Source organism: Plectropomus leopardus, chromosome 17 (assembly GCF_026936395.1).
Source record: "Plectropomus leopardus strain MGB_pleo_1.0 chromosome 17, ASM2693639v1, whole genome shotgun sequence".
In the NCBI taxonomy this organism is placed as follows: Eukaryota; Metazoa; Chordata; class Actinopteri; order Perciformes; family Serranidae; genus Plectropomus; species Plectropomus leopardus.
Window position 1 is genome coordinate 29,049,137 of NC_142192.1, and position 26,393 is coordinate 29,075,529.

Sequence of the window (26,393 nt, forward strand, 5' to 3'; positions counted from 1 at the left end):
CCTTAAAAACTTGCATGTCTCGTCTTTGTACTTGGCATCTCTCTTATCTACTAAAGAAATGAAAAATGGCCAAACACTGAGCTTCTGAAAGAGTCGATCCAGAAACACTTGAAATGAAACACAAAAGAAACATCTTCATTTGGCAATGTTTAAGATTTTAATTGTTTTGGTTTAAACTTAATTATGATCATCGTTTACCCTAAAAGGCACATGCCTTCCTTTCCTGCGGAAACTTTTCCGATGGGTTTTAATCAGCATAAGCCAGTCCTTGAGTAGCGAGCTCTGCCTCAGAGAAGACGGCGCTGGGTGGCAGGGAAGAAGAGGGGATGGGGCGGACCGCTGCTGCTGAGACGTGACTCTTTGTTGGACGTCCTGCATGAGAATTCATTTCTTCTTGTCGGCCTTCTGTGCAGACTTGGTAACCTTTCCACCAGAGGCGGCCTTCTTCTCGACGTTTTTGATGACACCGACGGCCACGGTCTGCCTCATGTCACGCACAGCGAAGCGACCTAAGAGGAGGAAATGGAAAAGAAAAAATAAGGAAACAAAAAGAGCCAGCGGGGAGCTGAAAACATGTCACGGACATGTGTGTTCTCTGTGTTAGAGAGATAGTTCATATTTTTTGAAGTGGGGTTGTACGTGGTATTTATCCATAGAAAGTGTGTCACATGCAGTAGATGTCTGTCAGCACACCCCCACTAAAAAGTCCCAGTTTTAAAAAAATCTATATCTGTTTAACTCTACACTATATTTTGAATGTTTTCACTGATGTACCTTAATGTCAGACAGTGATTTATAACAGGAAAAATGAAGCGGTAACATTCTCTCTCTCTCCAAAGCCAGACTCCATTGAGAAAAACAGTGATTTAACTTTGCTTAACACAGGAGCTGCTGGTCTTCTGTTTCCTCAATCAGTTATTTTTTTTGCATTAGTGTATGACTTCAGCGTTGAAAAGCGTTGGTTAAGATTTACCAAAGTCACCCATTAACACAAACTGGCTAACTGACTGAAGCAGAGAGAGACTAGCAGCTCCTGTTTTCAGGGTGCTTAAATTTCTGTTTTTCTCAAAGGAGTCTGGTGGCTTTAAGGACAGATGGGGAACTGAAGCTTTTTACAGCTCTCCCATCTCAACAGGCTGTCTAACGGAAAGATAAAGCAGTGAAAATACTCAAATATATAATACATTTTAACTAATATTTATTTTTTTGAGGTGGGATTTTTCCGCAGCAGTACACTGCTGAATTTGTGTGTGCGGACTCCAGACTGTTTCTCCAAGCTGGGGGTGTGCCAGCTAACATCTACTGTTTGCAATACTCCGACTACGGATAAGTGCCCCATACAACCTCATGCCAACAGATCCAAAGTATCCCTTTAAGGTGCAGCTGGCATGTGCTGAATATAGAGTACACATTATACTCAAGATCATAACTTTTATCCAAGCATTTGAGCTTGAAGTACCAGTAAAAAAGTACATAAAACTCTAATAGTAACACATATTTCATGTTTTCATTTTTATGTATTCTTCGGCCTTGTTATGCATGACTGATTGACCTAAACTTTTCTCTCTGAAAGTGTTATCGAAATACGTGACTTTAATAGTTTTTCTCATTTGCATGTGCACACACAAAGAAACTGTGCACACAATTCTGAAAACTTGCAGCTTATGTATCAACAAGATGATTAATGATGATTAATAACTCCTGAGAATAATCCCGTTGTTTTCACTTAGATAGAAATTTGTGTGAAATTCGTGCAAACTCGAGGCACAAATTGCACCATTAAGCACACTTTGTTCCCCTGGCACTTCAAAATGCCACACCCTAAAAACCACTGAGCTGCGAGTTCAGCCCAGCTGAAGCTCCCTGTACGGACAAATGTTCACTGTATTGTATGCAAATACAATGATTGAATCAATGTGATATATTGATTATGCAGTATGTACCATCAAACTGCAATCATGTATCTTTTCTTTTTTTTTTTTACTTTATTGCACAGCTACATGTATGGGCAGAAATATGGATAAGATTTGCACTTTATAGACTTTGGAGGATGTTTTGGATGTTTTTTTAATGTTATTTTTCATAGTTTTTTTTAATTTATGTCCAGTTGTCCAATGCTTATGATGTTTTTATGATGATTTTTGATGTTCGCAACCAAGACCAATTGCGATGATGTTGTTTGTATTTATGTATTTGCTGTGAATTGGAAAAGTAATCATTAAAAGAAAAATGAACTACACAAGTTTATACATTTCAATGCAGCCTGACCTCATGAAACGGTATTTTTATGGAAGTGTTTTAAATTTCACCAGCGTTTAATTGATGCTCTTTAACACTTTGAAACCTGCGCAACTTGGCTAAATTTCTTTCAAAACCATGAGAAGAGTGAGCAATGAACAACTTATTCAAGAAATGGCCCATAAATTAGCAAGAAATTAATATAAAGTTGGACAAAAAACATACAGAAATAACGGGATTAACTAAAAAAAACAACAAAATAACCCTAAGAAAGCACTGAAAAAATTCAATATTTTTTTTCTGTCATTTTAAATATATAATTAAGATAATTATTCCCTCATTTTTTGATAATATCTGATAAGACTTTAGAGCTAATTACAGCCAATTTTTAAATCATTTCCTTGTCACCTTTTAATAATTAATGCAAAAGGCATCTAAATGCAGCACTAGAAAACGGATCCAGGTGTTAAAGGGTTAAGAGGTATTCATATGATAGCTGTGTGTATCATTTTGGTCGAAAGAATCAGTTTTGAAAAAAGGGAACACGGTTTCTGGGGCAGTGTTTCCGCTCAAACAGACAGTCAGAGCAGACAGGGAAGCTGCAGAGTTGGGTGATAAATTATATGAAAGTTTGAAAATGAGTCATTTCATTTATTATTTACGTAAAGATATTTGTTGTTGCAGCTTTTTCGCAGCAGATATTTTGACTTATCATTGCAGGTGTAACAGGTACACCAGGGCTTCAAAACCTGCACACTAGAATAGAGTCCAGCCTTCATCATTATCAGTTACGCCTGCTACGACATGTCAAAACGTCAAAGTCAAAGTCTACGAAGACAAACAAGAAAAGAGGCAAACAGCGTTTCACTCACCCAGTGGGGGATACTGGGAGAAGCTCTCAACACACATGGGTTTTCCAGGCACCATGGTGATGATGGCGGCGTCTCCAGACTTCAGAGCCTTGGGGTTGTCCTCAAGCTTCTTGCCGGAACGACGGTCGATCTTCTCCTTGAGCTCGCTGAACTTGCAGGCAATGTGAGCGGTGTGGCAGTCCAGCACGGGGGCGTAACCCTGGGAGATCTGGCCGGGGTGGTTCAGGATGATGACCTGCGACGGGAGAGACGCGGAGGGAGGTCAGAAGAGCGACGTCAGAATCAGAAATACTTTAACGATCCCGGGGGGAAGCTGTGTTTCCTTACTGTTGCTCTGATGCTAGCATAGAGAATTATAGCAAGAAGAAATACGTACCAGCACAAATATGTAAAGATATAAAACATGAAATAGAAATACACTAACAGCAAACAATGAGCACAGTATGTGAATATTTAGATATTTTAAATAATATATAGTATGCTGAGTATGTAAATGTGTAAAAATACAGATGTTAGAAATACAGTAATAGACAAATAGCATTAATATGTGAATATTTAAAACATAATATGGATAATGTGCTGAGTGAGTAAAGTGTGTAAAATATAAAACTGTGACTTATGCTACGACTCACCTGAGCGGTGAAGTTTTCAGCCGCCATGGGTGGGTCGTTCTTGCTGTCTCCGGCCACGTTTCCACGGCGGATTTCCTTGACGGACACGTTCTTGATGTTGAAGCCGACGTTGTCGCCGGGAAGAGCCTCAGTCAGAGACTCGTGGTGCATCTCCACAGACTTCACCTCAGTGGTCAGGTTAGGGGGAGCAAAGGTGACGACCATACCGGGCTTCAGGACACCGGTCTCAACGCGGCCGACGGGGACAGTTCCAATACCTGAGAGAGCAGGAGGAAACACGTGTCTAGTGCGCTTTTAGGTTGACTTCATAATAAAACTTTTAAAGTAGGAGAAAAGAAAGAAGTGTGAGGTTTATTTTTTTCAAAGACCTCATAAGCATTGTTCCCTCAGCTTAAGACAAGTTATATTTCAGACTTTTAAGTAGTTTCTACGTAAAATTTAAGACCAGTTTTACATAACCCAGAATTGTAGGAAAAACATGAACCAACATAATTTATTTACTTAAACATACTTTTTTTGGCAGGATAAAATGCTGGGGTAAAATGATTAAAGTATAGCCTATATTTTGGTTTGCCTTGAAGTGTTATTGGTTCTCTATCCTGATCTGTACGATGCTCAATTCGGTAAATGATTTAAAAACATAGATATTACCAATTATTTTAATGTATTTAAAGACTTTTTAAGGACTGTGGGAACCTTGATAAAGGTGTGTAGCAGCTGTAGAGCACAAACTCACTAAACATCTCATCTGTGTTTCTCTGCAGCTTTCATTTGAATTTTATCATTTCTGATTTCTCCGTGTTTTAAACGTTATAGATCTGGAACATAATCGTATGTACACGTGGCAGGTGTGGGAACAGACGTAGTTTAACTGTACACCCACATTATCCAGTACATCCAGTTCCACCTTAGTGCGATTTGCCTGTCTGAGCGTGCTGAAAAACCGTCTGGATCCACTCCAAGAACTTGTCCTTAAACAGATATCAGAGGCTGAGTCTACGCTGTGACGACACAGTCGAGAGTCTCCAATTACACCACAAGCTGCTGTTGATACTGTTGTCAGTGCAACTTTCAGGATTTCAAGTGAGCAACTCGACTCTGCGCCTCTCCATTTGCTTTTGACATTTTCTGACTGTGTTTCGGATTCAGGTTTAGCTCTATTTTTAGTTTGCATAGACTCGTGAGCGAAAGCGTTTTGTTTTGATGGGTAAATTAACCCCTTTTAGACACGGAGCACATGATATTGCAGGCTTCATCGATCTGTTAAAATAATGCCCTTTTTGTAAGCCCGTAATTTTTTTGTGCATAAATCCACAGAATCCTCACGGCTTCATTCAAGCACAAAAAGGCAGCATTAGGATCTCGCATAATATTGTGCAACCCTGTGAGTGAGTGGGTGCAGTGGCACCAGAGCAGAACCGCAGTGAGGTGGAGGGTAATGATACGGAGGAGGTGGAGTGCCTTCTGCTCGGTCACAGGCTGCATCAGTGATGTCTAAAAGCTTTTTTTGCCTTATTTTATGATCATCATGGGCTCATCCTGCATCTCACAGTAAGTCCTCATCGTTTCCATCCATTACACACAGCGTTGCTTCCTATTTTGTATCCTATGACCTTCATTAAGGATTTGGATTTGAGATGTGCTGGTTGGTTTATCATGAAGGCTGTATAAATAGATTATTTTAATCCTTGCACTGTAAAGGAAAAATATATATATTTGCATCAACTGATCTGACACGAAGATTCTCGGCTCAGTCTCAGTGTTTCCTGGTTTATTCAGGAGAAAAACCCAAGGTAAATAGTTTTTCATGCACTGGTGAGATTCTTCTTTGAAATTAGTGTAAAGAAACTGTCAAAACTACAAGTTACATGTTGATTTTAGTTCAGAAGTCTGTTCTAGAAATTGATGCAAAAAGCACTTATATTAATTAGATAATTCCTAGATATCTTAATAATCTTAATCTTAAAAAAATCAACAACCATAATATATATTTATATATATATATATGTATATATGTTTTGCCAAGTTTTTGGGAATTAAATGTACAAATAATGCTATGAATGATTTATCAACAAACTATGTAAAAACCTTCAGATTAGTGATAAGAATAAAACATTTGGTGGATGTAACTGCTACTGAAGTTGTAATTTCTGGCTAAGAGTATTATAATTTTTTTTTAAAGAAAACAACACACTACAGGTGACTAGGGTTAAAAAAAGGAAGATAAACAGATATCACCATGAACCTCAGCCTGTTGGCCAATATATTAGTTTTGATTACTAACACTGAGTAAGTAATTTTGGTCTTAAAATGTATGAAATTCAAAAATAAATATCATTGAAGGACATTTTCTCAAAATGTTCCAGTTTTATTCCTATCTAAATTCTTTAGGTTTTCGCTTTGTTCATATAGTATATCATTCATAGCCTTTAAATAACATTTTATTCCTACAAACATGGCAAACTTGATTTTATTTTTCATTGGTGTTGACAGTATTTTCTGATTTATTTAGTGACAAAAATCCAAGATTCCCTCATGTAAAACCTTTAATAAAAAAAAAAGAGGAATTTGAACCTAGTTTAATCCAAAATTGAGATTCTGTTCTGGAAACTTTAGCAAAAAGTACATATTTCTTTAGCTCTTGCATCATCATGTGCATATTTAAAACTGAAATTTTGAAGTTTTATGGTGATATCTATTATTCACCTGGGGTTTCTCCCCTTTAAACTAAACGTCTTTTCTTTTCGTTTGAGAGATGATAATAACAGTATTTAATTCTTAATTGTGCTGGAAGCGTCAGAGAAATGTGGTAACACTCGACCTCGCCGACATGTTGAATCACATCCCTGTAACAGCGCGCGTCTGAATGAGGCTTTACGGTGTGATTCAGTAGATTTGGTTAATTTACGTTTGTAAGACCGGTTAGTAGATAGTCGCGCCCATTTTAACTGATATCACGTTGCTTCCTTTTCCTCGTGCTGACGTGTGATGTGGTGACACTCCTTACCGCCAATTTTGTAGACATCCTGCAGGGGCAGACGCAGGGGCTTGTCGGTGGGGCGAGAGGGAGGGAGGATGGAGTCCAGAGCCTCCAGCAGGGTGGTGCCATTAGCACCGCCCTCCTTACGCTCGATCTTCCAACCTTTGAACCAACTCATCTGAAAAAAAAAATGAAAAATTAGTTCAAAAGGATTATTTGATGTGAAAATCCTAGAAATGAAACATGAAAAAAAATCAACCTTTGCCTGTTCTTAAGAATAAAATCTTATATGCAGGCTATGAATGATATATAGTATGAACAAACACTTCTGTTTAAAAATTTAGATAGGAAAAAAACTGGAAATTTTGAGAAAATTATGTCTTATTTCTCAATACTCTGAGACAGAAATCACAACTTCTGTCTAAATATGCAAAGGAGGCATTTATTTATTTTTGCACATAGACTGTTGTCTGTGTGATGGTCTGATTTAAGGGGATTTGATGTGAGGAAAGATCCAACAACAGCTACAGTGTTTAATGTCTCTCACCTTGTCACTGGCCTCCAGCATGTTGTCTCCGTGCCATCCAGAGATGGGGACGAAGGCAACAGTGGCGGGGTTGTAGCCGATCTTCTTGATGTAGGTGCTCACTTCCTTGGTGATCTCCTCAAAACGCTTCTGGCTGTAAGGGGGCTCAGTGGAGTCCATCTTGTTGACTCCAACAATGAGCTGCTTTACACCCAGAGTGTAGGCCAGCAGGGCGTGCTCACGGGTCTGGCCGTTCTTAGAGATACCGGCCTCGAACTCACCGACACCGGCAGCAACGATCAGTACAGCGCAGTCAGCCTGAACAGAGAGAATTTTGGAGAATTTGCATTTTTTTATACATTAAGTACAAAGTAATGAGACACTTTACAGCAGGTTAGAAGGTGTGTCTTTACCTGAGAGGTACCAGTGATCATGTTCTTGATGAAGTCCCTGTGTCCGGGGGCATCAATGATGGTCACGTAGTACTTGCTGGTCTCAAACTTCCACAGAGCGATGTCGATGGTGATACCACGCTCACGCTCAGCCTTCAGTTTGTCCAGCACCCAGGCGTACTTGAAGGAGCCCTTGCCCATCTATTGTGGTTTAACAACACAAATAGAGCAGGATTTTTAAAAATATTAAATCATGCCTCTTCACAGTGGAAAAATGGCGTCTTGTAAGCATCTTCTGAAAACTACTTCCCAAAAGACCTCATAAAATTGAGATTTCCATTCATTTCAGTGTGGGTTGGGATATGTTATTAGACTAATTTAATAAAACTAATGAGACCTATCAGCTTGCTAACCAAAAATATATCAAGTGTCAGCCATCGCTCTGTCTTCCACCATCCACTCTAAATGGCTGTTCGCTGTAAGTACCAAAGAAACAGTTCAACTTAAATGATATTTATTAAATCAATTAATTAATTAATTAATATAATGTGAAGTTAAAGAGGCTTCCTGATTTACAAAATGAAATGATATTCAATTGCCAAGCTCTAGTTTTCATGCAGAACCCCCTTTTTGGAAGCACATACTTATTCATATTATTTGTTTGAAGCTGCTGATTAATTAACTTTATTACACTGTACATAGTTTTTACAATATTCAATGCTACAGGTAGACATAACATTTATCTACACTTCAAAAGCATCTGGTTTATTTCTTCACTTTGTGTGGTTAAACACATGAATATTTAAATTTGTTTGAATTCATAGTGTTGAAATATTTCTTGTTACTTGTTCATTTGATGCTTTTACTAAACTTTATTCCAGAGAGAAATATTTTTGCTAAATTAATCTGAAAGAATTAATTCGTAGTTTCTTCAGAAATTTAAAAAATTGCATAAAAATTGTTAAAAAAATTAAAGTACACATTAGTTATTTCAAGTACAGTGGGTTAATTAATTTAACTGTCTGACAGAAGATTAATCTGCAACTGTTTCTTAAATGTTTGGGTTTTTTCTGGATTTTTCACTTTAACATTTAATACACGTTCCTGATACTTCTACTTAATTTTCAATGCAAGACTTGTGTGTTATTAGTACTTATACTTAAGTAAAGGATCTAAATACTCCATCTATCACTGAAATGTTCAATTAGGGAACACGGTAATGTTAAAGTATTGAGTATTTGAGGCACTTTTGTTCTGGCAATATGAGCCACTGACGAATTGAATTTTAACTTTGATGTACGCTAAATTATACATAGTTAAGATGTAGATTTAATGGTAGTTACAAGGACAGTACATGTTTTTAAACAGCAGGTGGCAGTTTTAACCAAGTAATATCATTGTGCTGCTTCAACCACCACACCCGTTTGTTTCCCCACATATCAAAGATGATGCAGCCTGCCTCCACAGTGGGAGACAGTGTGTTCTTTGCTGTGATTTTAAACAAATATATATATTAATGTCTTTAAGAGTAATGGCGGATCCTAAAAAACCAACCTCAGCGGCTTCCTTCTCGAACTTCTCGATGGTTCTCTTGTCGATGCCTCCGCACTTGTAGATCAGGTGGCCGGTGGTGGTGGACTTGCCGGAGTCGACATGGCCGATGACCACGATGTTGATGTGGATCTTTTCCTTTCCCATCTCGATTTACTGGTTTTAAAAGACATTGAGAGCAGTTATGATGATTTTATAATCAAATAAATGAGGTGTAAAAGCGGTGTCAAAAATGGCGTGAGCATACACTGAGAGGTCGCTGTTGGAACGTTAATCGGCGACCGTTGGCCAGCCGTTAAACGTACAAAATTATCAAAACCACACAGGGATAGTTTTGTTGAATGTTTTTTTTTAAAGTTTAAACCACCATAAAAATACACAGTAATGGCAAAACACACACGATATCCCCCATGGCCGCAAATCAATCGAAAATTATCAAATGTGTTCAAAATGTTTTGGGATTTATTCAGCCTTGTCACAACTGCGGCAAAAGTAGCCGTTAACTACCACGAGCTAACCGGCCGCCAAGTGTTTAATCAATCGAAAATATATATGTATACGTCTAATGTCCATTACAACGCCTTTTATTACTAAAGTGAAATAAATTCGATAGATTGGTATCTTCTGTCATTTTCGGTGCTCGTGCACGCCACCGGAAAGGCGACAAATGGTGAGTCACGCGCCATGTGCTCGATACCGGCTCGCTCGGTGTGCCTCCATGTTGCGGAGCCGCCATGTTACCGACTGATGCAAGCGCGCGCACACGGACACTGAACAGCATTAGGGTGTAAGGATGCGCGTTCACGACGACAGACAGAAAGGACTACCATGACTGGCAGAAACAAATCTGGCAACTCATTTGTGGCTCAAGCTTCCTAATAATACTATTATTTATGTTTTTGTTTTGTTGTTTATGCATTAATGTATTAAATATCAGCTAAGGAAGCCGAATTTGTCAACACATGCTATACAATCTCTGGATTAAACAAAACAAAAACCCAAGGTGAGCTGGCATGTTTACCCCCTTTTTTATATATAACCAAGCTGAAACTGTAAAAAAATAGACAAGCAGGATCTGATTTTTAGTCCAGATTGACTGATTTTCTGACTCATGCTGATGTAACCTGATTCTTAAGCCCCTGCTCTGTTCGCAACACCATCTCCTTTGCACGAAAGCATGCATTTTCTACATTTTAGCTGTTGATCGAAAATATTTTTTACTAACCTGTGCCCAGCAGCTACCAAGACGTCCCCTGATTTAGAGCGGAGGGAAAAAAGGACAGAATGTGATCAGTCCTGAGATTTTATAGTGAGGCAGGGGAGAGGGAGGGCTGTGCATGCTCTTGTTGCCGTCAGTCTAGAGTAAGGGGTGCTATTGGCTAGGGTGGCATAACTCCTGTCTAAGCGATTGGACAGCAAAGTGCATCACCGGACACAGATAGCATGGTGAAAAACAGCTGCAGCACGGAGAGGCTCGCCTGTGACAGCTAAAAACTACCCAACTGGGAACATAGTGAAGGACAGACAAGCCAATTTCAATTTTTTCAAAGACATTTATTTTTTATTAGTTACCAGCAGCTTCTTTCCAATTAAATTTGTGGCATTTTTAACATCAACATTTCCAACTTAAACTTAACTGAGAAGAGGCACCGTCATGTGATTCAGGTAAGTGACAATGCCACAGAGTTCTTTTTTCCTGCGAAAACTTTTGCGATGGGTTTTAATCAGCATAAGCCAGTCCTTGAGTAGAGAGCTCTGCCACAGAGAAGATGATCCAGGGTGAGGGCAAGAGAGATGGGGAGAAGTGGCCCGCTGCTGCCGGCACACGTCTTTTTGCTGGATGTCCTGCACGACCATTCATTTCTTCTTGGCAGCCTTCTCTGCAGCCTTGGTTGTCTTTCCAGAGACTTCCTTGGTCTCAACAGCCTTGATGACACCGACGGCCACTGTCTGCCTCATGTCACGCACAGCAAAACGACCTGGAATAGACCAGTGGGTAATCAGTAACTTCATCTGAGCACGTATGAGCTCTGATTATACTGCGTTAATCATTTCTGCATTTACTTTATACAGCAGGCTTCGAAATACATACCGAGGGGAGGGTAGTTGGAGAAGGGCTCCACAACCATGGGCTTCTGTGGGACCAGTTTGACAATGGCGGCGTCTCCAGACTTGACAAACTTGGGAGCGTCCTCAAGCTTCTTGCCAGAACGACGGTCAATTTTCTCGATCAGTTCGGTGAACTTGCAGGCAATGTGAGCGGTGTGGCAATCCAGCACAGGGGCGTAACCAGCGTTAATCTGGCCAGGGTGGTTCAGGATGATGACCTGTGGGTGCATTTTTAATTAGAGCCGAATTACAACTTGACCAAGACTAGAAACAATTTAATTCACTCTTTTATAAAATACAAACCTGAGCGTTGAAGTTGTCAGCTCCCTTGGGTGGGTCGTTCTTGCTATCGCCAGCCACGTATCCACGACGGATTTCCTTGACGGACACGTTCTTGATGTTGAAACCGACATTGTCACCAGGGACAGCCTCTGGCAGAGATTCGTGGTGCATCTCCACAGACTTCACCTCAGTGGTCAGGGCAGGGGGAGCAAAGGTGACGACCATACCGGGCTTCAGGACACCGGTCTCAACACGGCCCACGGGGACAGTTCCAATACCTGAGAAAAATAATTGTTGTAAGAACTCAAGATACATTTAAAGTTGTATTTATGTAATTGTCTTCTAACACAAAATCATTAGTTTGTACCTCCAATTTTGTAGACATCCTGCAGGGGCAGACGGAGGGGCTTGTCGGTGGGGCGGGCGGGAGGCAGGATGGCATCCAGAGCCTCCAGCAGGGTGGTGCCAGAAGCATTGCCCTCCTTACGCTCGATCTTCCATCCCTTGAACCATCCCATCTACAGAGAGATTGAAAAAAAAGACATAAGTCCATGTCTAATCCAGCATCGCAACAACTTGAGCACAAGGATAAAATGTCTCTCACCTTGCTACTGGCCTCCAGCATGTTGTCTCCGTGCCATCCAGAGATGGGGACGAAGGCAACGGTGGCGGGGTTGTAGCCGATCTTCTTGATGTAGGTGCTCACTTCCTTCTGGATCTCCTCAAAACGGGCCTGGCTGTAAGGGGGCTCGGTGGAGTCCATCTTGTTGACTCCAACGATGAGCTGCTTCACACCGAGGGTGAAGGCCAGCAGGGCGTGCTCACGGGTCTGGCCGTTCTTAGAGATACCGGCCTCGAACTCACCGACACCGGCAGCAACGATCAGCACGGCGCAGTCAGCCTAAAAGAATTTTAAAAATTAAGATTAATTTTAAGTTTGAATACACCAATGCAAGATGCAAACATGCACTCCATCTGTGAGCTTGCTGTGAATTAACAAAATAACTCACCTGAGAGGTACCAGTGATCATGTTCTTGATGAAGTCCCTGTGTCCAGGGGCATCAATGATGGTCACGTAGTACTTGCTGGTCTCAAACTTCCACAGAGCGATGTCGATGGTGATACCACGCTCACGTTCAGCCTTCAGTTTGTCCAGCACCCAGGCGTACTTGAAGGAGCCCTTGCCCATCTGTGAAATGATAAATTCACTCATTAATTATCACACTTTTTATAAATGCAGATTTGATCTTGGAAAATTGACTCATCTGTGATACTTGATAGGAACAAGATGTGTACATGAAAGCTATTTCTTCAGTTATTTTCTGTCTAAGTTTCATAATTTAAGTTTGATCACATATGTAAAATTCAAAAGATTTAACACTTACCGAGTCAACTTACAACTTGTCAACGTGCCAACACCTAAATTAGCTTTAAGGCTACCCTGGATGAAATTTAACACCAATCCCAGAGAAACCATAATTCAAGGAGAAAAAAATACTAATTAAAATAATAATGTACATATCTGTTTGAGGTAGGTACATGATATATTTAATAGTATATATATTATATATTAAAATAGAAATAAATTTTACCAGTTATTTATGAATTTGCATGCATTTTTCCAGCACATTTTGAAACTCAATATGTATCAAAACATGACTTTTGTGGCACCTTTTATGTAAAAAGGCATCAGTAGATATGGATTATTTATATCAATTACTAAGAAAAATTATTTAGAAAAACATGAAAAAAATTGTGTACATAAAATTGACTTGGCACCTTTATAGCAAGAACCATCTATATGTATATGTTTAAAGAATAGATGTTGCACTTTTATTACGCTTTAACGATTTAAAATGTCACTTTAATAGCTTTATAGGTTCGATTAAAGACCAAACTTTACTTTCACATTTTACATTTATTATCTGTAGGATACTGCGTGTTAGAAACAGCGTATCTATTATTTTTTTGTCTTTGAGGAGAAGCCTGAGGCCTCCACTGAATAAACTGCACTGTCACCATCGACGCCGCTCGCGCTAAGCCCCACCCCTGCGTGCGCGCACACTGTCGTAACATTCTCGTGCCGGGCAGCAGCCTGGGCTCAGAGTGGGCACGCTGACGCCGCCATTTTGGCTCTCGTGTATAACGGTTACAGAGATAAAGACAAATAAAACTGCTCACCTCAGCGGCTTCCTTCTCGAACTTCTCGATGGTTCTCTTGTCGATGCCTCCGCACTTGTAGATCAAGTGGCCGGTGGAGGTGGACTTGCCGGAGTCGACATGGCCAATGACCACGATGTTGATGTGGGTCTTTTCCTTTCCCATTGTTGTAGTTTCTGTCAAAAATGAAAAATAAAAAATTACCGTTAGCGCTCATTTTTAAAGGCGCCATCTTTGATTAGTTGTCGTTTAACCACTCTGACCGCTGATATGACGGTAATTGAACCGTGACATGTCGGGCCTAGCTTGAATTAACATTAAACTCCACTCGTCTAATTCGTGTAAAGTGGTTAAAGCAGCCGTTTATATTTCACATTTTTAATTAAATTAAGTTAAACGTATTGATTTTTTCCCCCTTGTTGCGTTCAGATAACGGTACGGGGTTTGAGCCGCTAACAGGCGGCGGCTGCTAGGCCTCAGTCGGCCACAAGCCAGGCGAGACACGTGTTAACTCCGTGGGCCACGTCGGATAAAGTTACAAAGATTGCCAAATATCCAGGAGCTATTTCGTCCAGACTCCCCCGGCTGTCACTGGATGGTACAAGCAGTTGTTTTACGGATGGGGAGTCAAGAAAAGCCACTTCAGCATCCTCGGCTCTCCGCTTTCCAGCCCCTCTTCTTTGTTCATTTCTCCCCTCCACATTTCTCCCCTCCCTCATAAACCACTTTTCTTAAACTTAAATCAATTAAAACAACACAAAGAGACACCAACAAAGTTCACAGTGAATAAGTTAATAAGTTATCGATGCTTTGACTGTTAGCGCTCTTTCACACACCAAAATCCACAGGTTTTTGTTAAGTTACATAACCGAAAAGACAAAGTTTTAGGATAAAAAAAAAACTCAAATACTCTCACAGAATAATGGATTTTTTTAAAAAAATCACACACTAAAAGCTGTCCTCCGTCACAACTGTATTTTCTCTCTCTGTCTCTCTTTCTTCCTACAGTGTGAATCAAAGTTGAACTTACCGGTGTTTCTAGCTTTTCACGGCCAAAGCTGCTGCCCCTAGCCAGGTAACAGAAAGAGGAAGACACGGGTTGGACCGGGGGTTTTATACGGAAGGGGAGGCGGCCTGACTTCCCGTCGCCCTCCTCGGTGCAGACCCCGCAAATCACACACATTCCTGCAAAAAACGTCAGCACGCCACCGGATGAACCGCCTGAAACATGTATGATGTCTCACCGGGGAGTGTGCGTTATAGCGCAGCACTGAAACCACCGACGACTCAGAAATGACAAAATAACGCAGGAACAGAAAAAGCTAAACCGTAGAAGCTCTCAGTTTGATGGTGTTGGTCATCAGTTTTCGCCTTATTTGACCCGCAACTTTTTCAACTCTTAATTGTTGTGGTTGATTGTCTAGTATAGCGTTTTGCAGCCATTGACCAACTTTAAATACATAATATTATGCAGAAAAAAATAAAACATCCACTGAAGGTAAATAACGTGCAGGACCTAGTAAAATAAAAAAAATAGAGATTTGAGGATTTAAGTTTTGACAAGGTGTATTTTACACTTAAAAGTTAAAAAGCACATGCAAAGACACTATTAGTCATGGCATTTAAGGGACTGTATTTATCAAAGTAGGGAGTGGATAGTCAAGACCATACTAACAAGGTATATATATGTGTGTGTGTATATATATATATAAATATATATATATATATATACAGTCATGGAAAAAATTATTAGACCACCCTTGTTTTCTTCAATTTCTTGTTCATTCTAATATCTGGTACCACTAAACGTATAATACAATGAACACAACAAAAATGCAGCTGGTCACATAATACTTTATGTCCTATTTGACATTCTTAAGCTTAATTGATTCCCAGGGTATATAAGAGGCCATTTCATGTCACAAGCAGCACTGCACATGCAAAGGCCTAGAGTGGTTTCCTGCTTACATTCAAGCCATAGCACAACTCAGAAGTTGTCAGCTCTCACATAATGCCTAAAACAAAAGAATTATGTGAAGCCACAAAGGCAGCCATCTTGGCACTGCTGGAAATTGGCAAATTGGAGAGACAGGTAGCGAAAAACTGAAGATCTCCAAGACAGCCGTTCATTACAACAAAAAAACAAGCTGAACATGGCACTACCAAATTGCTACCTGGCCGTGGCAGGAAACGCGTCTTTCTACCCCACGAGATGACCGTGCACTCATCCGTTCCTGTGTCAGGAATCGTCGTCAGACCTCCAGGGACCTTAAAAATGAGTGGGCACTGTCGAGAAATGTGACTTGTTCCGCAAGGACAGTTCGAAACCGACTTGTTGAAGCTGGTTTGAAGTCACACAGAGCACGCAAGAAGCCCTTCATCAATGAAAGGCAGAGGAAGGCCCGGTTACTCTTTGCTCGAGACCACAAGGATTGGACTGTTGATGATTGGGCTAAGGTTCTCTTCAGTGATGAATCCAATTTTGAATTGATGCCCACTCCAGCCAACTTACTGGTTAGGAGGAAGCCTGGAGAAGCTTACAACCCAGACTGTCTTGCCCCTACAGTAAAACATGGGGGTGGATCAGTCATGATCTGGGGTTGTTTCAGTCTGAGTGGAACAGGGCAAATGCAATTGTGTGAAGGCCGAATGAACCAGGTCATGTACAGGACTACCCTTGAAAACAGTCTTCTTCCATCAGCTGGAAAACTCTTTCCTGCCTCGAATGACTGGATTTTCCAACAAGACAATGCCCCTTGCCACACGGCAAGGTCAGTTAAAGCCTGGATGGAGAACCACAACATTCGCACCATGCCTTGGCCTGCTCAATCACCAGATCTTAATCCAATTGAAAACCTGTGGAAAATCATCAAACTCAAAATGGAGAACCACAAGCCCAAAAACAAAGAAAATTTGTTTGAATTTGTCCAACAGGAATGGGCTGCTGTGACAGCAGAACAATGTCAGAAGCTGGTGGAGAGCATGCTAAGATGCATGTCTGCAGTCATCAAAAACAATGGTTATGCAATCAAGTATTAACTCTTGTGTGTATCATTGTGTTTAAAGCAAACAGAAAAGAAAACATGGAATGCTTGAAAGTAGTGTTTTTGGCAGTGCAATGCCATAGCTATTGATGTAAGAATTTAAGTAATTTTGGTTATTATCAAGAAAACCATGGAAAATGAATAGTTCTTAGTTCTTAAATTAAACTCTCATGAGCTATTTTTGTTGTTATCATTATAATTGTCCAAACAAATGCACCTTTAGTTGAGCCAGGCATTAAAATTAACAAGAAATTGAAGAAAACAAGGGTGGTCTAATAATTTTTTCCATGACTGTATATATATATATATATATGTACACAGTTGTCATGATTGGCTGGATTTGAAGATGAAAGGTTTACATCCAGTCACAGAAATGATGTAAACATATAAATCCGTTGTAGAGTCCACTATGTCTGAGACCAAGACAAGACCCAATCAAAATCTGTTCAATTCTGAGACGGGACTGAGACCCTCGAAAAGTAGACCGATCTTAAGTAATACAACACAAGTTGTAACTTTGTTTTTGTTTTTGTTTGTTTTTAAATATGATCCTTCCCAGTGCTATAAATAAATATTTTTCCATGAGAAACTGGAGAAAATATATGACCCTCCCTCAACCATAAGAAACCATATTTCAAAGTGGCTTTGATAAATGTGATTTTGGAGACTTGAACATGTCTTTCACACTTGTCTCTTTTGAGGTTCTGAGGATATTTAAAATTACATTTAACATTTAAAGTCGAGTATCCCTCTTTGAAACTATTTCAGCAGAAAGTTCTCCTCCCAACTCCCCACTGGGAACCTTGGGATGACTCATCAGCCTGCAAGTATTACCTAAATCCGAAATTTGCATTAAAACAGAGGCCAGGCCCCAGAAAAGATGAACTCATGCTGCTTTCGAGACACCTTATCTTGCCAGTCGTTTACACTTACAACACACACATGTGTTTAAATTAATTCAATTAAACGTGATGTTTACCTTCAGGCTCAGTTACTTAACAACCCAAAATCACGTTGGGAAATTAATATCAAATATTACAAAAACTGATTAAACAACTTAACATAGGAGAGAAGTTATAACGTCTCTTATGTTAACTCTGTTCGGATTTTAACTTGTTTGACCTTGTCAAGTTATTAAACTACCCCAAAAACCGACTCTTTAATTACCATATAAAGCTATTAAACAAGTTAACATAGGAGAGAGGTTATAACTTCTCTCCTATGTTAACATTGCTGTGATTTTTATTATCATATTTTTCTTTTAACCACTTGCCACCTATAAAGTAGCTCACGGGTCCGCTTTAATATATTTCACTTATCTGGGGGAAATTTACAGTCACACCTGTATTTACATCTTAAAGTCGCCCTCTGCATCCTGGTTTGTTACTTGGATGCCACTCGGGGGTCAGAAGGTCAGATTCAGCCTCTTTCCTCCGTCACTGTGGCATGTTGCCCAGTATGGAGGCAGCTGACATCCCCCAATGTCACACACACACACACACACACACACACACACACACACACACACACACACACACACACACACAGACTTAAACTACTCGCTTGGCTTTCCCTCCAGTTCAGGTATCAGCCACTGCGACTTGGCAGCTGCTGCTTTCACTCAGCAGAGAGCGAAGCAGCCACGAGGGAGGAAAGCAGAGTGCGGGGTGGGGGAGAAGAGTCGATAAGTCGACTTAGGGCAGAAACAGAGTGGCAACGTCTTAAAAGCATCACAAAAAACGAGTTTAAAATGACCAGCAATGTCTTTTTTTCTGCTGGAGTCACAGAAGGCACATTAAAATCTTTATAGACTATTATTGTTATTGTAAATATCACACGAATACATTGATTTTGTGGGTGAACTAAACTTTTGGTTGATCACAAACAGGTTCTGCTGTGTTTTTATTCACAGTATATAACCCGTCTGTCATGACAAGGTTATATGCGTAGAACCACACCTTTAGTCGTCATTGTGCAGCACAAAGCACGATGTGTGCCACAGTGTTGAGTGTGCAGTCAGACACACATTTAAAAAGGTGAAGATTTCAGTTGAACTAAAACCAATGCACACACAGTGTTACTGACATTTGATTTAATTTTGGAAGATAAATCACTCTTTTTTTCTTTTATCATATATGAAAGGAAACTATAGTTTGCAGTGCCAGTATTTCTCTCAGTTGTAGGCTTCAGGAGGTGACTGGTTGTGCGTACTTAAAAAAACAAACAAAAAACAGCCATATTTTACAGTGACAGCTCTCGACTGAGCCACAAAAATGTGGACCGGCCTCTTTACCTGCTGACAGTCTTATCTCTAGTGTTTAAGGTGTTGAGTGTGGCTCGAGGGCTCAGTAGTTAGGAAGCCGTAAAACATACTCCCTGGATTTAAACACCCTGTTTAACGAAATCACTGCCACTCAAATGTACCTGTAGGGCAGGAAAACAAAATCAATGACCTCCATCATTGATGTAAGTCAATGGCGTTGTTAAAGGTAAAGCAGTGAAGACGATGTCGGGGAAAATGAGACAGTGACAAGTTCTCCGGCCTACAAAAGGCGGAGCAAAGAAACTTGGCAGAGACCCAAAGTTGAACTCAGTGTTCAGGGTGACGCACAGTCAAAAAGTACTTGTACTTAAGTGAGAAGTACTGATAAAAAATAATATAATGTCAAATAAAGCTGCTATTATTTTTATTATTATTATCAATGTTATTATTTTTTATCATTATTGATGCCTTGATGTGTAAAAACACACTGCTCGATCTGATGTCTAAACGAAGCAAAGTACAACAGCTGTGCTCTTATTTCAGACACGCTCACTACAGCAGTGTGTGTGTGTGTGTGTGTGTGTGTGTGTGTGTGTGTGTGTGTGAAAGGGAGAATGTGATTCAACAGCCAGACTGGCAGCACGTCAGTGATGAGTCATCGGGTATATTTGACCGGTGGTTATAGCAACGAGAGAGATCTGAACAATTTAACTACTGACTGAGAAAATCCTGTCGTTTATTAAGACAGATAGATAGATAGATAACTTCTTAACTTGTGTTATCTGTTTATTTGACCTTTCTCTTGTTTATTATTAGTGTTATGTACAAAAATACTTAAGTAAACTACTGTAAAACGTAAAAACCAGATTCTGACTATACTGCAAACAATAACCGTGTGTTTTCATTTTGTCTTTCAGCTGCAACAGCACTGAGGTGGGACACTGAGGTGGGACACTGAGGTGGGACACTGAGGTGGGACACTGAGGTGGGACACTGAGGTGGGACACTGATGATGCTGATGCTGCGTGATGACAGGGCTCGGGACGTTCAGAAAGCTCCTCCACACCAAATTGCTTCTATCAGTTATATAGTTACAGTAACAGTTGTTAGTGTTACTGTGTGATTTTGGTGAATCTGAATGACCAGCAGCTCCTGTGTTCAGTGACGTTAAATAACGTTTTTCATTTTCATTTTCATTTTTCATTCATTTTCCCATTTTGGGAATAACAGACTTTTTAAAAAAAACATAAGGAAAAAAGGGCAAGGAGAAACTTGGCAAGAACTGCTCTGCAAATTGCAAAAATTTAGTAGATTTGAAAGATTATTAATTAAAATCTGGGGTAAAAGTGTCAAAAACTATATTTATAATCATCATTGTTTAATGTTTTGCATTTTTTTAAAGAATTATTTTTATTTAATGGACACTTTTTAAAAATATTTTACTTCTTTTTCTTATTTTTTCCCCTCAAATCTTTAGCTAATTTTCCTATACTTTTTTACATTTTATTTTATTTAAAAAAAAAAAAAAATCAGTCATTTCTTTTCAAGTTGCTCATTAATGTTTTCCCATGTTTTTGAAAGAATGTATGCCAGTTTGCTCAGTTTTAAGGGCTTAAACTGAATAGGGGAAATCACTCTTTGGTAAATGTAAACATTACATCATTTCAGGGTTCATAAGTTACAGTAAATATACATTTACAATCCATCATTTAAACACATTAAATTCCTCTTTAAACCACAGTTATGTGGTCTCCCAGAGTCCTCTTTATCTGCCAGTTTTAAGAGACGTGACTTTGTGTCTGTGTGGGTGCAGAAAAAAAAAGGCTATGACTGATCCTGATCGATGCCAACATTCACAAAATCCCTCGGCATTCATGTGCATACAGGCAACAGTTTAACTCAATCTAAATACCAATGTCAGCACACTGTATGCAGATGCAATCAGAGCCAGGGAGGTGACAGTTAATGCAAATAAATCACATTTACAACACACAGACAGCAGCTCCTCAGCTCCTGCAGCCTGCTGGCCCACACTCCCCCCCTCCGTCACGCTTCACACTTGCAAACAAAGTATTCCCATTTGGTGTGCGGACTATCGTCTGCATTTGTTTCACACCCTGAGTGTTGAGGAGACGAGTTTCTCACATGCATATCACAGCCTCCAGAGTATGACTCAACTTTTGGCTTCTACTTTAGGGGCTGCAGGAAATATTCACCCACCTCTGGCTCTGGTTGCAGCATTAGAGAGCAGATCTCTCTCTCTAGCTCTCTCTTTATATTTTGTGATTATGTAAAATGTGTTAATGTTATTCTGGACTATACAATTAAACTTGATTTGATCTAATTTGTATGTTTTGCTTTACTGTGACCTTTACCACATCCTCTGCTTAATATTTTTGCACAAAACTGCACTGCTTACTCTGAAAAAAGCTTATTATAGTTATATTATAGTACTTTTTATAAGTGTTTTTGCATTTCTTCTTGTACATTTTTTATTCAATATTTGATTCTATATGTAAAATTGTAATTGTTCTGAATTCTGTAATTGTAATTCTTTTTTGCTGTTCAGCAAAATATTGTTGTAACGTTGCATTTTCAGGATGGGCATGTGCAATTGATTTTTTGTTGTTGTGTTTAACTGTGCATACATTGTTCTTTTTTTTTTTTCTTTTTTTTTTACTGCAGACACTCAAGTCCAAGGCAAAAAAACCCCAAACTTCTTATAAGTGAAAACTTGGCAATGAATAATTTTCTGATTATGATTTAGCCAATTAAGTGTATGTTTTGTTGCTAAAGATGCTTGACAAGTGGTATTTTGAGTATATTTTATGGACATTTGAGCCTTAAAAGCAATTGAAAATCCTTTATTTTTATTTAATTAAAAAATGTATAAAAAGTGCACTTTTAACAAAAGTGGTGAGGTTTCTGTTGTAAAATTGTATAGTATTTCATCATCCATCTGACTCATGAATGTCAATATTTTAAAAAAAAATCAAAGTAGTTTATCAGTTCTTTTTGTACATGTGTTCAGGTACGTGGTAAAGCAATAACACAGGAGAAAACTGAGGGTAAAGGACAACGTATCAGTAGAAAATTAACAGGACTCCTGCGCAATAAAACCTAACTGAGATCTGACAAAAGTCACTTAAAGGAATTGTTTAGGTTTTTAAAAATTGGGTTGTATGGCACTTATCCTTTATTACAGTATTTAACTAACTAGATGTCAGTTAGTAGATGTCAGTACGCCTCCAGTTTGGAGAAGGAGGTTGTAGTACGGCACGGAAACTCAGCAATGTACTGCAGTGGAGGAGTCAGCTAAAATATATTTTAGTCACCCAGAAAAAAAAGTCCCACCTAAAATAATCAATATAAGTCCAAGTGTACTCTATATTGAGCATATTTTCTCTGCATTACCCTGACGTCAGACAGTGGTTTCTGTGGGAAAATAAAGTCCTTTTATTGCTCTTTTTAAAGCCAGACTCCACTAAGAAAAACAACAATTTAATATTGGTGAGAACAGAAGCTGCTGGTCTACCGCTGCCTCAATCAGTTAATTTGTTTGTGGTATTGTGTGACTTTGGCATTTAAAAGGGTTAGCTTGAATTCACCAGAGTGACACAATAACAAAAACTAACTAACTGGTTGAAGCAGTGGTAGACCAGCAGTGCTTGTGTTCAGTGAGCTAAAATATGTGTTTTTTTAATGGTTTCTGGTGGCTTTGATGCTAAGACTGAAACCTGAAACCAGAACAGATTGCTTTGATTTCTTTTTACAACACAGGGAAAAAAGTGAATGACCAACTAGGTAAGAAATGCTGTAAAAATCGCAATAAATAAATAAATAAATAAATAAAATAATAATAATAATAATAATAATAATAATAATAATAATAATAATAATAATAATAATAATAAAAGGTAACAAGAAAATTGCCTAAAATTAGTTTTGAGGAGAGGGGAGGATTATCAGAAAATTATTTAAAAAGTGGGGAAACTGCCCTAATTAATTGTGTATTTTAAATTATTATACATATGGTTTCCTTACTTTCAGCCTTTTTGGGAAATGTTATTTTTTCTATCTATCTATTTATTTTTGCTTATTTTCATGTAATTTTCCTTTAACTTTTTTTGCTAATTTTTGGGCCTGTCTTCATTAAGTTTCTGATTACCTTCTCCCCTTGTTTTTGAAATAATGGAGCCAATTTGCTCGGGTTTCAGGGGGTTAGCATATACAAATATAACAGAGGACACAGTTTTTAAATATCCCTGAGGGTATTTTTACAGGGGTACAAAATCAGTGTCATGATTTATACAACACTGGAAACTAAATGGTAAATAATCCTGGCTCTGCAATGCAGTGATGAGCAAATACAATAATACACAGTGAAATTAAAGTGTATTATTAAAACATTTAATGTATTTGAAGGTGAATTGATTTTCTATGTGCAGAATAAAGGCTCCATAATTCCCATGGGTGAGTTTTCTATGCTTTAATAATTTATTATCCATGTATGAAGTGAGTTTCCCCTTACAGGACCGTCAAACTGCTGCAGTGTCATCAAAAATTCATTAGCACAATGCTAACGGGACCCAGCTAACTGTAACAGCTATTTTAATATATCATTTTTAGTTTTAAGCGACAAGAAAAAGTAAAGGCCATTGTGTTGTTTTGTTGTAACGCAGGGGCAAGTATAAGGCAAATATTCACGCCATTTATGAGGTAAAATAAAGTCAATATTTTCCCATGCTAGTGAGCTAACGTCAGCTTGGTTTGACCGTAAATACCCGAATAAAACCGACATTAAAAAAGTACAAAATACGCAAGCTACGCGATAAATCAAACGCCACCGAAAGGAGTGAAATATACAGAGATATGTTGACATTTTCGTCGAAAAATAACATTAATCTGTGGGTGGAAACGTGGCTGGATGGTGAGAGGACGTGTGGTTAACACGAAAAATTGGGGGCGACCATTTCCCGTTACACCACACCGGCTCCATCAAAACAACATCCGGGTTATTCATCAAAAATCTGATGCAAGCTTCAGCGCCATCCTGGTAACAGCAGCTACACCCTGTAATACATCCATGCAGCCATAATACATCTATGCAGCTATAATACATCTATGCAGCTATAATACATCCATGGCTATAATACATCTATGCAGCTATAATACATCCATACAAGTATAACACATCCGTGCAACTACACCCTGAGAGCAAACTGTGACACACACTGTAACACACACTGTAACACACACACACACACACACACACACACACACACACACACACACACACACACACACACACACACTGAGTGCTGCAGGGGAGGGAGGAGTATTCACAGCTTTTACTGGGATAAAAGTACTAATACTACAAAATATCTATCTATCTATCTGTTAATGACTTCACTCATATCCCCAACTAATATTTTTTAAAACATTTTATTTATAATTTTAAATATATAATAATTCCAGTTGTAAATATAGTTTTCTAGACATTTTACCTTTTTTGTTTTTTGATAATTTCCCTAATAACCCTCCCCTCTTCAGTTGTTTTTTAGTTTGTGTATTTTAAGAAATTATGATAGTACCACTGGAGTTACCAATCACAATAGAAAAGAAAAAAAAAACTAAAACATATTTTTCTGGACAGTTTTCTCATAATCCTCCCCTCTTTTTGAAAATGTTTTGTTGTTGTTGTTGTTGTTGTTATTTATTTATTTTAATTTTTTTGCATCCTGAGAAATTGAAAAACACAGCACCACTGGAATTACCGTAATTATGAAACAAATAAAAAAAACCAACACGATTTTTATTGGGTTTATTTTTTAAATCATTCCAATCATAAATACAGTTTTCTGGATAATTTTCCCTATTTTTGGATAATTTTATAATAATCCTCCCCTCTTTTAAAGAGCTGTTTTTTTTCTTCATTTTAATATTTTTCTCCTGTAACACAATTTCAAATATAAAATCATGCCAGTTATAAATATAGATTTTCTGGACATTTTTTCCCTTATTTTATTGGATAATCTTCTAATAATCCTAACCCTTTTTTTCAAAAACGTTTTATATTATATGACATAGTACCACTGGAGTTACCGATCACAGTGGAAAAGATTTATTTTTGGAATAATTTTCTCATAATCCTTGCCTTTCTTTCTTTTTTTTTTCATTTTTAGAAATTATATGACACAGTACCACCAAAGAGTTCTCTACTTCTGTACTTTATGTTCATATACTTTTTTTTTACATGCATTTACTTCAGTAATATCTTTTAAAAGAAGGAGTAGTTTTAAATTGTGTGTCTGCCTCTTTAACTGAAGTAAAATATTTTAGTGCTTCTTCCATCACTGGTAACACATTACTCATATGATTGTCACCAGTTTAACTGTGGATCTATTATGGGTTTAACATGCAGGACACAGTTGACAACCAAGAGATTAACGCTAACATTTGTTTTTTTTGCGCCACCTAGTGGCTGCAAAACAGAACTGAGTATCATTTAGCAGCAGAAAAACCTTTTTTAATTTGTGTTTTAAATCTGGTGAAATTGGTGTAAATTCAGATGCTGAGGAATAAAAACTCCAGAGGTGATTCATGAAAACATTCACTCAGCTGGACTCAAACGAGACAAACCCAAATTTACAGTAAACTGCCTGAGTTTCACCAGGAAATACAATGTTGTGAGTCTAAACAAAATCACCCATCGTTGATTTAAGGGACAATTTAGGACACTAAGGGACCTGTTATTGTGGTTTAATAACCATTCTACTATTACACATGAACAGCTGATCCTGGTTTATTTTAGAGTCAGTGTTAAATATTGGTGTTTTTAGGCCAATAAAATTAGTTAAAATAAAGAGATTTAGCGTTTAACATTATATTCTTCCACTGATACAGAATTTGGAGCAATTTGTTGGGAGATAAAAAAATGACAGAAAGCAAAATGTAACAGTTAAAGGTCGAGTGTGTGACATTTAAGGGGATTTAATGGCGTTTAGCAATGACAACTAGTTCCTTTGTAGATGGAGATTAAATTAAAAAAAATAAATAATGAACATATACAAATTAAAGTTGTTACTCAGTAAATTAATCCAGCCAGTAAACAAATAACTCTACTGCAAAAGCATTTTAAATGTTAATTATTATGTTAATTAATGACAATAATCTAACAGTTTAATGTAACAATGTCGAAGCCCAATTTTGGCTGCACAGTGAGTGATTCTACTTTTATTCTTTAAGTTAATTTACTTTAGTAAACTTTAGTAAACTTACTACAGTTTTGCAGATTGTAACCAGCTGAAACTCATATCAGTTAGATTTTTTTCAGTGTTCAT

At 38.4% G+C, this 26,393-nt stretch overlaps 2 protein-coding genes and 1 long non-coding RNA gene across 3 annotated transcripts; 1 reads left to right on the forward strand and 2 right to left on the reverse strand.

The window, feature by feature from the left end:
* Positions 1-134: 134 nt before the first annotated feature.
* Positions 135-10,572, reverse strand: LOC121965064 (elongation factor 1-alpha). The gene is made up of 8 exons (XM_088090312.1): positions 10,417-10,572; positions 9,195-9,347; positions 7,662-7,841; positions 7,270-7,566; positions 6,750-6,900; positions 3,743-3,999; positions 3,111-3,345; positions 135-509 (listed from the first exon to the last, which is right to left on the reverse strand). Exons 2-8 carry the CDS (start codon positions 9,336-9,338, stop codon positions 385-387), a joined length of 1,389 nt encoding a protein of 462 aa, XP_087946438.1. The 5' UTR covers positions 9,339-9,347; positions 10,417-10,572; the 3' UTR covers positions 135-384.
* LOC148186689 (uncharacterized) lies at positions 4,310-21,963 on the forward strand. The gene is made up of 2 exons (XR_015779456.1): positions 4,310-5,293; positions 19,968-21,963. It is a non-coding gene; the product is annotated as an uncharacterized LOC148186689 (long non-coding RNA).
* Positions 10,725-14,926, reverse strand: LOC121964184 (elongation factor 1-alpha). The gene is made up of 8 exons (XM_088090313.1): positions 14,774-14,926; positions 13,765-13,919; positions 12,593-12,772; positions 12,187-12,483; positions 11,950-12,100; positions 11,604-11,860; positions 11,284-11,518; positions 10,725-11,170 (listed from the first exon to the last, which is right to left on the reverse strand). Exons 2-8 carry the CDS (start codon positions 13,906-13,908, stop codon positions 11,049-11,051), a joined length of 1,386 nt encoding a protein of 461 aa, XP_087946439.1. The 5' UTR covers positions 13,909-13,919; positions 14,774-14,926; the 3' UTR covers positions 10,725-11,048.
* Positions 21,964-26,393: the final 4,430 nt, after the last annotated feature.